The sequence below is a fragment of the Rattus norvegicus genome, chromosome 11 (genome assembly GCF_021556685.1).
Source record: "Rattus norvegicus strain SHRSP/BbbUtx chromosome 11, alternate assembly SHRSP_T2T, whole genome shotgun sequence".
Lineage (NCBI taxonomy): Eukaryota > Metazoa > Chordata > Mammalia > Rodentia > Muridae > Rattus > Rattus norvegicus.
This window is the reverse complement of record NC_141544.1, coordinates 58,035,640-58,052,694: the sequence shown is the minus strand read 5'-3', so window position 1 is coordinate 58,052,694 and position 17,055 is coordinate 58,035,640. Positions and strand designations below refer to the sequence as shown.

General features: G+C 40.7%; 1 protein-coding gene across 2 annotated transcripts in view; it reads left to right on the top strand.

Moving 5' to 3' along the window:
* Positions 1 to 15,815, top strand: part of Impg2 (interphotoreceptor matrix proteoglycan 2) — a 95,671-nt gene extending 79,856 nt beyond the window's left edge. The window contains exons 16-21 of one of the 2 annotated variants that reach the window (XM_087575431.1): positions 6,793 to 7,003; positions 8,335 to 8,523; positions 9,548 to 9,749; positions 10,312 to 10,391; positions 12,519 to 15,187; positions 15,333 to 15,815. In XM_087575431.1, the coding sequence (XP_087431557.1) occupies positions 6,793 to 7,003; positions 8,335 to 8,523; positions 9,548 to 9,749; positions 10,312 to 10,391; positions 12,519 to 12,531 (695 nt within the window). In that variant the 3' untranslated portion in view covers positions 12,532 to 15,187; positions 15,333 to 15,815. 2 annotated transcript variants of the gene reach the window in all.
* Positions 15,816 to 17,055: the final 1,240 nt, after the last annotated feature.

Sequence of the window (17,055 nt, the reverse complement as noted above, 5' to 3'; positions counted from 1 at the left end):
AAAAATAGGGTTATTTGTTTCCCTGCGGTCTAACTTCTTGAGTTCTTTGTATATTTTGGATATAAGGCCTCTATCTGTTGTAGGGTTGGTAAAGATCTTTTCCCAATCTGTTGGTTGCCGTTTTGTCCTAACCACAGTGTCCTTTGCCTTACAGAAGCTTTGCAGTTTTCTGAGATCCCATTTGTCGATTCTTGATCTTAGAGCATAAGCCATTGGTGTTTTGTTCAGGAAATTTTTTCCAGTGCCCATGTGTTCCAGATGCTTCCCTAGTTTTTCTTCTATTAGTTTGAGTGTCTCTGGTTTGATGTGGAGGTCCTTGATCCACTTGGACTTAAGCTTTGTACGGGGTGATAAGCATGGATCAATCTGCATTCTTCTACATGTTGACCTCCAGTTGAACCAGCACCATTTGCTGAAAATGCTATCTTTTTTTCCATTTGATCGTTTTGGCTCCTTTGTCAAAAATCAAGTGACCATAGGTGTGTGGGTTCATTTCTGGGTCTTCAATTCTATTCCATTGGTCTATCTGTCTGTCTCTGTACCAATACCATGCAGTTTTTATCATTATTGCTCTGTAATAGTGCTTGAGTTCAGGGATAGTGATTCCCCCTGAAGTCCTTTTATTGTTGAGGATAGCTTTAGCTATCCTGGGTTTTTTGTTATTCCAGATGAATTTGCAAATTGTTCTGTCTAACTCTTTGAAGAATTGGATTGGTATTTTGATGGGGATTGCATTGAATCTGTAGATTGCTTTTGGTAAAATGGCCATTTTTACTATATTAATCCTGCCAATCCATGAGCATGGGAGATCTTTCCATCTTCTGAGGTCTTCTTCAATTTCTTTCCTCAGTGTCTTGAAGTTCTTATTGTACAGATCTTTTACTTGCTTGGTTAAAGTCACACCGAGGTACTTTATATTATTTGGGTCTATTATGAAGGGTGTCGTTTCCCTAATTTCTTTCTTGGCTTGTTTCTCTTTTGTATAGAGGAAGGCAACTGATTTATTTGAGTTAATTTTATACCCAGCCACTTTGCTGAAGTTGTTTATCAGCTTTAGTAGTTCTCTGGTGGAACTTTTGGGATCACTTAAATATACTATCATATCATCTGCAAATAGTGATATTTTGACCTCTTCTTTTCCGATCTGTATCCCCTTGATCTCCTTTTGTTGTCTGATTGCTCTGGCTAGAACTTCAAGAACTATATTGAATACGTAGGGAAAAGAGAGTGGGCAGCCTTGTCTAGTCCCTGATTTTAGTGGGATTGCTTCAAGTTTCTCTCCATTTAGTTTAATGTTAGCAACTGGTTTGCTGTATATGGCTTTTACTATGTTTAGGTATGGGCCTTGAATTCCTATTCTTTCCAGGACTTTTATCATGAAGGGGTGTTGAATTTTGTCAAATGCTTTCTCAGCATCTAATGAAATGATTATGTAGTTCTGTTCTTTCAGTTTGTTTATATAATGGATCACGTTGATGGTTTTCTGTATATTAAACCATCCCTGCATGCCTGGGATGAAGCCTACTTGATCATGGTGGATGATTGTTTTGATGTGCTCTTGGATTCGGTTTGCCAGAATTTTATTGAGTATTTTTGCATCGATATTCATAAGGGAAATTGGTCTGAAGTTCTCTTTCTTTGTTGTGTCTTTGTGTGGTTTAGGTATAAGAGTAATTGTGGCTTCGTAGAAGGAATTCGGTAGTGCTCCATCTGTTTCAATTTTGTGGAGTAGTTTGGATAATATTGGTATGAGGTCTTCTATGAAGGTCTGATAGAGTTCTGCACTAAACCCGTCTGGACCTGGGCTCTTTTTGGTTGGGAGACCTTTAATGACTGCTTCTATTTCCTTAGGAGTTATGGGGTTGTTTAACTGGTTTATTTGTTCCTGATTTAACTTCGGTACCTGGTATCTGTCTAGGAAATTGTCCATTTCCTGAAGATTTTCATGTTTTGTTGAATATAGGTTTTTATAGTAAGATCTGATGATTTTTTGAATTTCCTCTGAATTATGTCTCCCTTTTCATTTCTGATTTTGTTAATTTGGACGCACTCTCTGTGTCCTCTCATTAGTCTGGGTAAGGGTTTATCTATCTTGTTGATTTTCTCAAAGAACCAACTTTTGGTTCTGTTGATTCTTTCTATGGTCCTTTTTGTTTCTACTTGGTTGATTTCAGCTCTGAGTTTGATTATTTCCTGCCTTCTACTCCTCCTGGGTGTATTTGCTTCTTTTTGTTCTAGAGCTTTTAGGTGTGCTGTCAAGCTGCTGACATATGCTCTTTCCTGTTTCTTTCTGCAGGCACTCAGCGCTATGAGTTTTCCTCTTAGCTCAGCTTTCATTGTGTCCCATAAGTTTGGGTATGTTGTACCTTCATTTTCATTAAATTCTAAAAAGTTTTTAATTTCTTTCTTTATTTCTTCCTTGACCAGGTTATCATTGAGTAGAGCATTGTTCAATTTCCACGTATATGTGGGCATTCTTCCCTTATTGTTATTGAAGACCAGTTTTAGGCCGTGGTGGTCCGATAGCACGCATGGGATTATTTCTATCTTTCTGTACCTGTTGAGGCCCGTTTTTTGACCAATAATATGGTCAATTTTGGAGAAAGTACCATGAGAAGCTGAGAAGAAGGTATATCCTTTTGCTTTAGGATAGAATGTTCTATAAATATCCGTTAAGTCCATTTGGCTCATGACTTCTCTTAGTCTGTTGACATCACTGTTTAATTTCTGTTTCCATGATCTGTCCATTGATGAGAGTGGGGTGTTGAAATCTCCCACTATTATTGTGTGAGGTGCAATGTGTGTTTTGAACTTTAGTAAGGTTTCCTTTACGTATGTAGTTGCCCTTGTATTTGGGGCATAGATATTTAGGATTGAGAGTTCATCTTGGTGGAATTTTCCTTTGATGAATATGAAGTGTCCTTCCTTATCTTTTTTGATGACTTTTAGTTGAAAATTGATTTTATTTGATATTAGAATGGCTACTCCAGCTTGCTTCTTCTGACCATTTGCTTGGAAAGTTGTTTTCCAGCCTTTCACTCTGAGGTAGTGTCTGTCTTTGTCTCTGAGGTGTGTTTCCTGTAGGCAGCAGAATGCAGGGTCCTCGTTGCGTATCCAGTTTGTTAATCTATTTCTTTGTATTGGGGAGTTGAGGCCATTGATGTTGAGAGATATTAAGGAATAGTGATTATTGCTTCCCGTTATATTCATATTTGGATGTGAGGTTATGTTTGTGTGCTTTCATTCTCTTTGTTTTGTTGCCAAGACGATTAGTTTCTTGTTTCTTCTAGGGTATAGCTTGCCTCCTTATGTTGGGCTTTACCATTTATTATCCTTTGTAGTGCTGGATTTGTAGAAAGATATTTTGTAAATTTGGTTTTGTCATGGAATATCTTGGTTTCTCCACCTATGTTAATTGAGAGTTTTGCAGGATACAGTAACCTGGGCTGGCATTTGTGTTCTGTTAGGGTCTTTATGACATCAGTCCAGGATCTTCTGGCCTTCATAGTTTCTGGCGAGAAGTCTGGTGTGATTCTGATAGGTCTGCCTTTATATATTACTTGACCTTTTTCCCTTACTGCTTTTAATATTCTTTCTTTATTTTGTGCATTTGGTGTTTTGACAATTATGTGACGGGAGGTGTTTCTTTTCTGGTCCAATCTATTTGGAGTTCTGTAGGCTTCTTGTATGTCTATGGGTATCTCTTTTTTTAGGTTAGGGAAGTTTTCTTCTATGATTTTGTTGAAGATATTTACTGGTTTTTTGAGCTGGGAGTCTTCACTCTCTTCTATACCTATTATCCTTAGGTTTGATCTTCTCATTGAGTCCTGGATTTCCTGTATGTTTTGGACTAGTAGCTTTTTCCGCTTTACATTATCTTTGACAGTTGAGTCAATGATTTCTATGGAATCTTCTGCTCCTGAGATTCTCTCTTCCATCTCTTGTATTCTGTTGGTGAAGCTTGTATCTACAGCTCCTTGTCTCTTCTTTTGGTTTTCTATATCCAGGGTTGTTTCCATGTGTTCTTTCTTGATTGCTTCTATTTCCATTTTTAATTCCTTCAACTGTTTGATTGTGTTTTCCTGGAATTCTTTCAGGGATTTTTGCGATTCTTTCAGGGATTTTTGCGATTCCTCTCTGTAGGCTTCTACTTGTTTATTAATGTTTTCCTGTGTTTCCCTAAGGGAGTTCTTCACGTCTTTCTTGAAGTCCTTCAGCATCATGATCAAATATGATTTTGAAACTAGATCTTGCTTTTCTGGTGTGTGGATATTCCATGTTTGTTTTGGTGGGAGAATTGGGCTCCGATGATGCCATGTAGTCTTGGTTTCTGTTGCTTGTGTTCCTGCGCTTGCCTCTCGCCATCAGATTATCTCTAGTGTTACTTTGTTCTGCTATTTCTGACAGTGGCTAGACTGTCCTATAAACCTGTGTGTCAGGAGTGCTGTCGACCTGTTTTCCTGTTTTCTTTCAGCCATTTATGGGGACAGAGTGTTCTGCTTTCGGGCCTGTAGTTTTTCCTCTCTACAGGTCTTCAGCTGTTCCTGTGGGCCTGCGTCTTGAGTTCACCAGGCAGCTTTCTTGCAGCAGAAAATTTGGTCTTACCTGTGGTCCCAAGGCTCAAGTTCGCTCGTGGGGTGCTGCCCACGGGCTCTCTGCAGCCGCAGCAACCAGGAAGATATGCGCCACCCCTTCCGGGAGCTTCAATGCACCAGGGTTCCAGATGACCTTTGGTGTTTTCCTCTGGCGTCCGAGATGTGTGTGCAGAGAGCAGTCTCTTCTGGTTCCCCAGGCTTGTCTGCCTCTCTGAAGGTTTAGCTCTCCCTCCCACGGGATTTGGGTGCAGAGAACTGTTTATCCGGTCTGTTTCCTTCAGGTTCCGGCGGTGTCTCAGGCAGGGGTCCTGCCGCTCCTGGGCCCTCCCCCACGGGAGCCCAGAGGCCTTATACAGTTTCCTCTTGGGCCAGGGATGTGGGCAGGGGTGGGCAGTGTTGGTGGTCTCTTCTGCTCTGCAGCCTCAGGAGTGCCCACCTGACCAGGCGGTTGGGTCTCTCTCTCATGGGGTCTGGGAGCAGAGAGCTGCTGCAGGCCGGGATCCGCGGGTGTGGGACTTCCGGTAAACACAGAACGTGCCCAGTCCTAGAGGAATTCTGCCTCCGTGTGTCCCGAGCTCACCAGGCCGCTTTCTTGCAGCAGAAAAGTTGGTCTTACGTGTGGTCCCGAGGCTCAAGTTCGCTTGTGGGGTGCTGCCCATGGGCTCTCTGCAGCAGCAGCAACCAGGAAGATATGCCAACAAGTTTCTTCTATAGTGAAATATTAGATCTATAGGAATACTAGGCTGAAGTCTATAAGTTCTCTAGTAGGAGACATCTCAAGCGGGCGTGGACGACCGCCCTATGCTGCCGAGTCTGAACTTCAGGAGACGGAGGCGTGTATATCATCTTTAAGTTCCAAAACAATGAAATTATTTACAGATTTTAAAAAATAATTTTTCTGGAGTTGAAGAGACTGCTAATTTTGATCCTTTCTAGCTAAACTCCATATTTTCTTATACAGATGTCTATGATCATTCCCAGCCATTAAGCACTGTTTGCAACAACTCTGTTGCCATTTCCCCATTTGTTGTTCACCCATGGCTGTTCACCGTGGAAGAACACGTGTTGGGACTGTGGTGAACCCACACATAGATAATATCTCACATCACTTTTGATTGGTTATTATCCTAACTGTTATTATTTTTGTCTTTTTCTCTTCCCCTGCCAGTGAAACACTAAGTCACTGCAGACAAAATATTGTCCAGAATGGCATGAGGAAACACAGGGATGATTTTCTATCAGTAGTTACCACAAATAGAGATTGTTTCCAAGACTCCTCTAAGATAATCCCTACCCATGCAGATATCACCATTTTTTCCCCTAACCTCTCATCCCATGTTAATAGCATGGGGCAGGCGTACAACAGTGTGTGAAGAGTAGAGGTGGCCTGTAGCTGAATGGCTTGGTAGAAATGAAGAACTCTTGAAAATTGTGTTGAATCTAGATCTCTAGTTACCTGTTAATGACTTTAAAGTTTCTACAAGTAGAGGCTTGCCCAGACCATTTTATAATTTGGCTCCAAGTTTTAGAGGAATCTAATACAAACAGACTAATTTATGAGGAGTCAAACCTTTTAGTGGTCAAACCTAGACAATACTGTTGATGCCAAGAAGTGCATGCTGACAGGAGCCTGATACAGCTGTCTCCTGAGAGGTTCTGCCAGAGCCTGACAAATACAGAGGCGGATGCTTGAAGCCAACCATTGAACTGAGAATGGGGTCCCCATTGGAGGAGTTAGAGAAAGCATGAGCTGAAGGGGTTTGCAACCCCATAAGAACAACAGTGCCAACCAACCAGAGCTCCCAGGGACTAAACCACTACCCAAAGACTATACATGGACAGACCCATGGCTCCAGCTGCATATGTAGCAGAGGACGGCCTTGTTGGGTACCAGTGGTAGGAGAAACCCTTGGTCCTGCCAAGGCTGAACCCCCCAGGCCAGGGGAATGTCAAGGCAGGGAGGTGGGAAGGAATGGGTGGTTGGGTGGGGGAAAGAGGATAACATTTGAAATGTAAATACAAAATATCCAATAATAATAATAATTATTAAAAAAAACTTTTGGTGGTACTAGTCAGGTGTTGGTACATCTTCATGATTCAAGATAAGGATTTTCCCATGGTGCTTTGAGGGAGTAGCTTTCACTTACTGTGCTTTGACTTTTCCTTGAATCATTCTCTGGTTTGTTTGATGCTTTAGGTGATGACGCCAACCCTTGCAAGTTTCAGGCCTGTAATGAATTTTCTGAATGTTTGGTAAATCCATGGAGTGGAGAAGCAAAGTGCAAATGCCACCCTGGGTACCTGAGTGTGGATGAACTGCCTTGTCAAAGTGTCTGTGACCTACAGCCTGACTTCTGCTTGAATGATGGAAAGTGTGACGTTATGCCTGGACATGGAGCCATTTGTAGGTATGTTACAGTTAGGGATTTTGCCATTAAAGGTTACATATACTTCGTCTGGAGAGAATGGGTTGACAGTATAATTGTAAGGCAATCACAATAATGTTTATTATGTTTCGGTGATTAGATGGATGCTGTCTAATTCTCGTGAGGAGACTGGGTCATTTGATAGGCCTGAGTCACATAATCTATAGAGTTATTTTATGCTGTTAGGAAGCTACAAAAAAAATTTTTTTTCTGAATGTGTCCTACTGAGAACACTTGAATTAGCTGGAGATCTCCGTGTGCTGTTTTCAGTGATGGTGAGATCATCATCATTCATGTAAGATTTATATGTAATCAGTGCTTCACATGTAAACGGTCAAAGAAAGGGGGCTTTATTATCCTCATTGTATTTTATTTATTCTCATTCTTTCCCTCCCTCTCTCCCTCTCCCTTCCTCCCCACTTCTCAATTTTTTTGAGATAGGGTTTCTCTGTGTAGCCCTGGCTGTCCTGGAACTTGCTCTGTAGACCAGGTTATTATCCTTAAACTTACCAAGACCCATCCGCCTCTGTCTCTGCCTTCTGAGTGCTAGGATTAAAAGTGTAGGCCACCACTGCCTGGCAAATTTTATTCTTTTAAGATTTATTTTATATATTTGAGTGTTTGCCTACATTTAGGTATATACTTATATATTTATAAAATATATAAATAAAATATATTATTTAGTATATAGAGGTTTAACTAGAATATGAATGGCAATTGCAGCTTCTTGTTGTCCAGGGAAATGAACATTATTTTGCAAAGCAGTGATTTGTCCACTCTTCTGGGGATTGAAGACATTTTTCTTGTACAAGTCTGTGGCTCAGAACTTTGAGGATCTCTTTAGGGTTGTGAGATGACATGTGTTAAAAGCTGCATTCTAGAAGTTGTTAGTAACTGTGACTGGGTGACAGTTACCTTCCTTCCTGGGAATGCATTTTGTTACTTGTCAATGAAAAGGTTGGACGTAATAATTTTTGAAGCCTTTAAGACTTTAATCAGCCTTTTAACAGCAGTCATTCAAGATCTAATGGTCAACGTTGGGTGCCATGCACAGGCTTTTGTTACATGCTAATTTAACTTGCATGTCGTGGCAATGTTTCCTTTTCCTGCTATGCTGGGAATGGAACCCAGGGTTTTATGTGTCCTAGGCAAGCGCTACTACTGGGCTACAGACCCAGTGCTCCCTTCAAGTCCTTAATGAAGATTTACATGATCAGAATGTATATCTACCTTTCCCATCCCTCTGAACCTTCTGTTTGCTATCATTCTGAGCAAAGGGATTCAGACCTTGTGCGTGATGCTTGTTTTTACAGATGCCGGGTTGGTTCAAATTGGTGGTATCGAGGCCAACACTGTGAGGAGTTTGTGTCTGAGCCCTTTGTCATAGGCATCACGATAGCCTCAGTGGTTAGCCTTCTCCTTGTTGCTTCTGCTGTCGTTTTCTTCCTTGCGAAGATGCTTCAAGCTCAGAATGTCAGGAGAGAAAGGCAGCGGCCTACCAAGTAAGAGCTTCCTAATGGAACCGAATGCCTGTTTACTTACTTACTTATACTGGGCAAAGAGCTGGGTGGCAGCAAAGAGCTGTGAAATTGAATGAAAACATCTTTACACTGATGCTACATTTGAAGAAATCTAAGTAGACTATGGATGAGATGCTAAGAAGCTTGAATGAATATTGAACTAGGTTTCACAGGAGCAGGAGTCTTGAAAGTTCAGTGATTTATTATATAGTGGGAAAGTAGAATGTCCACTTGTAGGGGAGGGCGGGTCTCTTTGTAATCAGGGAGTAAACATAATCTGGGTTGGGGGCCCATGTGAATATCTTGGCACACTGTAAGAATCTCTTCCACTTCTGATCTGGCTTAGGAGACATCCACTGGGGTCCTTCTGAGAGCACTAAGACACATTTCTATCATTCTTTTTTTTTCTTTTTTCTTTTTTTCGGAGCTGGGGACTGAACCCAGGGCCTTGCGCTTGCTAGGCAAGCGCTCTACCACTGAGCTAAATCCCCAGCCCCCATTTCTATCATTCTTAAGATTTGCACCACCGAGTTTTCAAAAGACTGTGATCTTATCTATGGCAGAGGCCAACACATTCTTTGCATCATCTGCTCTGAATTGAATCATAAAATCACTGAGTTGAATTCAGTTGAGGCCCAGGGATTTTGGTCCTCTAGTATTTGAATTTCTCTAAGATTTTCTATGTGGTTACACATGATTATTGCATAGGTGTTGCTCTGGGAATGATGGAGCTGTGTTTAGTTAATGAAATACTATTCACTGGCAGACATAATTGCCAGCCAGCATTTTGAGTGTCAGGTGCTGAGGGAACTATGATAAATGAAGCAGGGGGCAGTGATGACATCTAAGACTAATTGAGACATTTCTCATAGTTTCTCTGGCCCTACATGGGTGCCCACTTCCTTTTCCACAACAGGAAGCTTGTCTCAGAAAAAATAGCCTTTCACATAGTTGAGCATCCAGAGGAGAGCACTAATCAATTACGCATTTTCCCCTGTGGCTCCAGCAGGCAGCCTGACAGCCTGTCATCTGTTGAGAATGCTATGAAGTACAACCCTGCATACGAGAGCCGCTTGGCTGGATGTGAACAGTATGAGAAACCCTATAGCCAACACCCTTTCTATAGCTCTGCTAGTGAAGAGGTGATTGGTGGTCTGAGCAGAGAAGAAATCAGACAGATGTATGAAAGCAGCGACCTTTCCAAAGAGGTAGGAGACCTCCAGTATCATTGCTGCGCTGTTGGTCTATGTGAACATGTATGTGTGCATAGCATGGGTTTCTAGAGAGATGATGGAGAATATTTAGGTTAGTTAGTACCTGGTGATAGCTCCCAGAATATGCAGAGGGCATTAAAATTTGAGCTTCGAGTTGATCCTTCTACCCTATATAGGGGCTTCTTTTTCCACAACTAGAAAATTCTCTGTTACTATTCATTTTTTCCTTAGGAGCATATGTTAGAGTTAGAACAGTCTACGTAGTATCCATACAGATATAGTTCTCTTTTCTTTGAAAACTATGGTGGTGCTATGACTCGAACCTAAGGCATGGTGCATGCTAAGTAAATGCTCTTCCGCTGAGCTACATTACCAGTACGGGATCTAGAACAGTATATGTAGAATCTTCTGTTTTGCTAAAGGGATGTTTCTTTCTTATAGCTCTTTCTTGGGTAGCTCAGAAGCTCACAGTTCTTTATAATAACTAGATCCACTTTAAAAGGCTGCTGAGGTTTCCCTAATGCAATGCATACCCTCCTTTTCTTCCCCGTTTAAGGAAATTCAAGAGAGAATGAGGATTTTGGAACTCTATGCTAATGATCCCGAGTTTGCAGCTTTCGTGAGAGAGCATGAGATGTAAGTATTACAGCAGCCCCCAATACAGAGCTTTACCTGCCTACCTTAAAGGAATGCTGCCAGCATAAGCAAGTAACTACTGTGCATGTGTCGGAGGTCTTGCTAATGACTCGCCTTAATTAAACTCTTCAGAGTTTATGCTTGTTCAGAGATTGACCCACTTTCTTCAAATGGCTCGAGAAGACACATGTTTCTTATGTAAAGACGGGAAACCTGGGAGAAATGATTTTTATTTAAGAGCTGATATTGACAGTACGTAGCAGAGAAGATTAAAAGCACATTGATATTGGCCTAGAGCCTTGGGCTGGGTTATCCTTGCTCTTATCCTACCATAGTTCTCACCAGTAATCTGATGTTATAAAGTATCTTTCATAGATGGTTTCTATGGAATATCCATACGTCTCCCATACTTCAACTTAATCATCCACCTCCACCTTCCCATACACTTTCAGTAGGCTTGTTTCAGAAGCACATGCTTTATTGAAACATGTCCTTTGCCTTTATCAGGTTTCATTCTGTTTTTCTCTCCATGCTTTAGTCATATGTCTTGGGCAAGTGCTTGTAATTCTTTATTTTGATTTTGTTCTCCAGGATTTACCATAAGATATAGATTATAAAAGTGAGCTATCCTTCAAAGAGAGTCTATGGGCATTAACTAACTGTTGTGGGCAACACTGCCAATTTGATATTAGTATTTGGTTGTTGTGGATCCTCACAGGTGGGTCCCAAGTCAGAGGAATTCTATGTCCTTGTAAAAAATGATGGTCAGGATAACAACCAAGGCCTTGAGCAGAACTAGACACACAACTCCTTCACTCAGATCTTCTCTCTGACAGATAGAAATGTTGCCATCAAAGAAACGGAGTAAGATGAGTTTTAAATTTCATATTGATGGTAGCAATGCTTCTAAAAATCTCTTTGGGAAGGTGCTGACAACCTTGCTGAATGATGTCACACCAGTAGTTGTCCTTTAAGTCAGGGCATCCACTCATCTCTGCAGCTCCAGCCAAACAAGGCTTATCGATCTGTTTTAGTAGTAGCCAATAGAGAGAATATGAATGTTGTCGCATTATTTCCCAAGATCCTTTGAAAGTCCTTCAGAGATGCTGGCCTGAGTGTGTTTCCTGAATTAAGATTGTAGTGGATCAAGCTATGAAAATACATGCCTGTAATCCCAGCACTTGGAAGGCTCAGACAAGATATTGAGAATTTGAGGTGCACCTGGGCCTCAAATGTGGCCCTATCAAGTAAATACATGAGTAGATAGAATGTTTCAGATTTGGATCGAGATAATGCAAGAAAGGAGTCACCCTAGTCAAGGATTATTGACTACATGCTTTAATTTCTTCTGATGGACCGCAAGCATTAAAGTATATTTTGAAAAAAAATCTGTGAAACAAAGATTTAACTAAGAATTTTCTCTGAAATGAAGGCCAGTGGATCCAGACCATAGTGTTCAGAGGGAGGCTCCACACAGGAGGAAGGCCTCAAGAGGTCCTACCCACCTCTGAGGGGATTATGGGTAGTTAAGGGTTGCCATGGAGGTGTCATTCACCTCAGTGATTTAACCACTGCTGAGTTGCTCTTATTCCAGTAAAGAACCGGCCACTCAAGCTCTTTCAAGCTACTGTAGCTCAACTCAGTGGTACACACAGAAACAGAAAAGGATGAGGACGGCAGGGGGGCTGCTGGGAAAAAGGGGTCTCGTGGGGGTGGGAGGGGATAAGAAAGAGTAGTGTGTGTGTGTGTGTGTGTGTGTGTGTGTGTGTTTGTGTGTGTATGAAATTATCAAAGATTAAAAAAAAAAGAAGTCAGTGTTGCTTGCAGGGAGCAGGCAGCCTTGAAAACATTCAGGCACATGATCAAAATAGGGTTTGCCGTCTCCACTTAGTAATTCCCAGCTACTAAACAGCTCCACAGTGTGTGAGTGAGTTTAATTTAGGATTCAGTGAAAACATGTGGCACTGTGGAGGCCTACAACATTTAGCAGATATAAAAACAGTCTGCAAAGAAAACTTAAGCCTGGGTGGTTTTAGGCATGTAGCTTGGTTGTATACACTGTGGTAGAAATCTATTTCAGTACATTACTGCTTTCCCAGCTAACTGCCCTTTTCTTTCTCCTGGCAGGGAGGAGCTTTAAGTTAAATGCCTGGTTTTTTTTTTTTTTTACACCAATCAGAAGCTTGGAGAGATGGAGAAGGCTTGTTACCTCTGCTGTTTAACTGATGTGGAGTTTGAACCCTGAGGAAAGAAGAGCTTGCACTGAAGAGTGAATAAGTAAACATGGAGCACACTTCTCATTCCAACGCTGCAGCTCAAGTTTTTGGAGTGTAGCAAAAAGTTGGGACGAATTTTATTTCTACATCAAGGGATGTGGTGAAAGAGATTTAAAGCGGCGTGGATTCTCATTTTGTAACATATTCTAAAAGCAGACAAATAAAACAGGACCAAGCCAAAAACCTGAAGGCAGACGTTGGAGTTGGGGCTGCAGTGCCTCTGACTCTGACTTTTTGAGAGCATCTCTAAGAGCTGTGACCCAGGCTTTCTAGTAAGAAAATCAAGGTGACACTAAGGAAGAGTAAAGCTAAGAACGCGACTGTTTTGTGACAGACTTGTTAAAGTCAAACAAAATAGAGCAAGCCTTGAAGTAATTTTAATATAGTTTAAAGGCAAATATTCATCTAAATAAAAATTAGGCTTTTGGAACAGACTGCTGAGTTAGGCAATCTTTAGCTGCGGTATGACTTGTTTATGTTTGATGCTTGCCTCTACACTAGCTTCAAGCTTCCTGAGCACAAAAATCAAGACCACAACACTCTTACATTAGTATGTCACTATGTGCCACAGTTTGGTCATCAATTTGACACATGTAAGCGGAAGGGAATTGAGGAATTATTTTCATCAGCTTGGCCCGAGGGCATATCAGTGGGACATTTTTTATTATTAATTGTTGTAGATTAATTAATAATCTGGGCTGGAAAGATGTCTCAGTGGTTAAGAGCACTAACTGCTCTTCCAGAGGTCCTGAGTTCAAATCCCAGCAACCACATGGTGGCTAACAACCATCTGTAATGGGATCTGATGCCCTCTTCTGGTGTGTCTGAAGACAACTACAGTGTACTTATAATCAATCAATCTATCTATCTATCTTTAAAAAAAAGGCCCAGCCCACTATGGGTGGTACTATTCCTAGGCAGGGGGTCAGGGAGTTAAGTTGTATTAGAAAGGTAGAGACAGCTAGAAGAACATTCCAGCCAATAAGCACATTCCTCTGTGGTTTCTTTTTCAAACTCCTGTCTTGGCTTCCCTCTATGGTAGACTATAACCTATAAGCCAAATAGACTCTTTCTTTCTGTCTTAGGGTTTCCACTGCTATAAAGAGAAACCATGACCAATGCAACTCTTATGAGGACAGCATTTAATTGGGGCTGGCTTATCAGTCCATTCTCATCAAAGCTGGAAGCATGACAGCATCCAGGCAGGCATGACACTATAGATGCTGAGAGTTCAACATCTTCATCCAAAGGAAGCCAAGAACAGACTGGCTTCCAGGCAGCTAGGATGAGGGTCCTAAAAGTCATGTCCACAGTGACACACCTACTCCAACAAGGCCACTTCCTGGGCCAAACCTATTCAAACCAGCATACCTTCTCAAAGGTGCTTTTGGTTAATGAAAACAGAGAAAGGAAATGATTATGATATCCTATTCTTTAAGCTTCCAGAAATAGTACCCACGCATGAAGTTTACATGGTTTCTATTTGTCTTAGGCAAAAGTAATCATGGGGCTGGGAAGGGCTGAGTGTTAGATAACTACCAGGACAGACACTCAGCTTTTTAGAGGGGCTGACAGGCAAAGTCATTACTCAGACATGTTCTCTGACTGCTTCTGAGGTAGGTCAGTGTCTCAGACAATTCTAGGATCTTCTGTAGTTCCTGGTGTAGGAATTTGGGAAACAGCACATACCTACCTCACATAATGTCAGTGGTATCATTTGTTGCTTCTTTGTATAATTCTTGTCGTCTAGATGAAATCCCACCTACCATAGCAGGACAAAGCATGATGTTTTTAAAATTGTCTAGGTTGGAAGAATCCATGCTTTATAAATAGAAATTAAAAATGGAAGTTTTTCCCTTTTTACCTATGGTTATTTTGAATGGGTAATTTGGGGGTTAGGCTGTAAAGGCAAATTAATCATGATGATTAATTTAAAGACACATAGGCAAGAGATGTTTGCTAACTCAAGCTATTTATGAGGACACCTTTATGTTTTCAAAAACTATCTTGAAGTTCATCTTTTAATTTCAGACCAGGTATAAAATGGCTGCAGGATAAAATACCTGGCTCATTTATTTTTCTTAAATCACTGACTGCAAGTTTCACAAGTTATGAGATCAGCAAAAACTGAATAGGAAGAATAGACAACTTAGAAGAAAACGGTGATTTAGGAGACTAACTTATCTTTATTAAATTGAGAGGTTTTAGCCAAGAAAAATATGGGTCAGTTCCCCCCATCCCCTCAAGTGTTTCCAATGATTCCAAGTAGAAATAGGTGGGGCCAGCCTTCACTAATAACCCAGCTGCAGTGAGTCAGGATTCTAGCTCACTCTATTCCCCGGTGTACAATCAATGCAGAAAAATGATGTAAAGGTTACAATCCTTAAATCGAGAGCATTGTGTACTGCAAAGTACCCTGCCTAGAGGTGGGAAGATGGGAGGGAATTGTAACAGAGTTGGTGATGCAAAAATAATTGCCTGGAAATTTCTTTGATTCATGCATTTTGTAATATGTAGACTGTTCTTATATATATATATATATATATATATATATATATTTTTTTTTTTTTTTTTGGTTCTTTTTTTCGGAGCTGGGGACCGAACCCAGGGCCTTGCGCTTCCTAGGTAAGGACTCTACCACTGAGCTAAATCCCCAGCCCCCTAGACTGTTCTTATAAGTCAGCAAGAGACATGAAACCACTCCTCACTGGACACTAAGCCACTGACTAAAACACTTCTCTCAACCACCTAGTTACTACTACAGCTTAGGCCAAATGATTAGTAATCCTGATTTTTTTCTCTTGTATTAGATTAATTAAGGGATTAATTGGGGAAAGTCATTATATAGGAGACTACAGGTATAACTATATATCTGTACTATCTGATGATTCCTAAGTAGTAATGTATGTATCCTAATATATACTTAATGTGGAGTATGGTTAATGGCACACTATTCTTTATCATTTTACTTATGGTAGTTTATCTAATGTGGGATCAAACAAATTTAATTTACTATACTACTCTCTTGAATATTTCTAGTCCTAATATTAGTTGATTAGAAACAAAAATTAAAGTCTCTATGTACAAGGATCCTTCTATTCTCATGTATATAACTGTGATATAGCCATTAGTAATAAACATGTCTTTCAAGAACTTGCTTTTGTTGGTCAATTGGAAAAACAATCGAATCTCCTAGCAACAGTTGAATCACAAGCACCACCCAAAGATACCTATTGTGTGACTGCCATGTGGAGATGAAGAGGATTCTTGGATCTTAGTGGACTGAGGATTTAGGAGAATCAGACATGAGTGGATATAAGCCTAGTTGCTGTCTGAATTGTGTTGATAGTTAATGACACAGAGCCTGAACTTGATCAAACACTTTCAGTTTCCCCTCATAGCCTTAAAACATCAACAGAATGAAGAGTGGAGCGTGGTTAAGGAAAGATTAGGTGGGCTGGCTAGATACCGGTCCTTCAAGGAGAGGAGCAGTTGGTGACCTGTCTAAAGAGAACAGAAGATGCAAATATGGCCACATGGGAGAGGCAGGGGAAAATTAACAATTAATAGTTATGGGCAGTGTAATGTGTTGGCAATCAGAAACCTCAGTGAGCAGGCTTTTCCTCCTTTGTGTTTGCATAGTGCCTTGCTGGTATGAGGACACGAGAAATTTCTAAATAAATGTTAGAAAAAGGAAGGGAAGGTGGTTTTGATTACAGTTAAAAAACCATGTTGAACAAAACACAAGAAAAGAGAAATAGGCCCAATAAACATCTTTTGATAGATTAAGTTGTGACTCAGTTTTAGGGGAAACAGTGAGTAATAGCCCAACTTGAAACCCTGATTAGGGCCTGGACCTAACCAAGCTGGCCTACTTTCTGGGCTTTATGCACTCATATCCTTTGACATTGGTGTTACGCATTACTATTTATTTTGAAGACTTGAGAACACCCGACAAAGAACTAGTCTACAATAATGATGATTTCAATGATCTCAAGATCGTCTGTTGTATGTAGATACCCATTTTATGACTAACAAGCAAATTGCTGGTTTGTATTCAAGGAGCTCGCTATAGTGAGACCTGTTTTATAAACTGGATATGGTTATAAACAATGATCTGGTTTGTAAAACACTTTTTAAAGAAAGTGTTGGCAGTGATTTAAAAAAGATATTGACTTAAGATTTACATGTCTCTCTCTGTTGTGTTTTATTGAACAAGCTGTGGTTGTAACATAGTATATTAGGAAGATCTAACATAGTTGTAACATAGAATATTAGGAAGATCTATCTACCAGGATGCTCCGGACCACAACACCCGGATGAAATAAGCTCCAGTTTCCTCACCACAGACAGAAGAATGAGGTAGGGATGGAGAGCTAGTGTAGGTG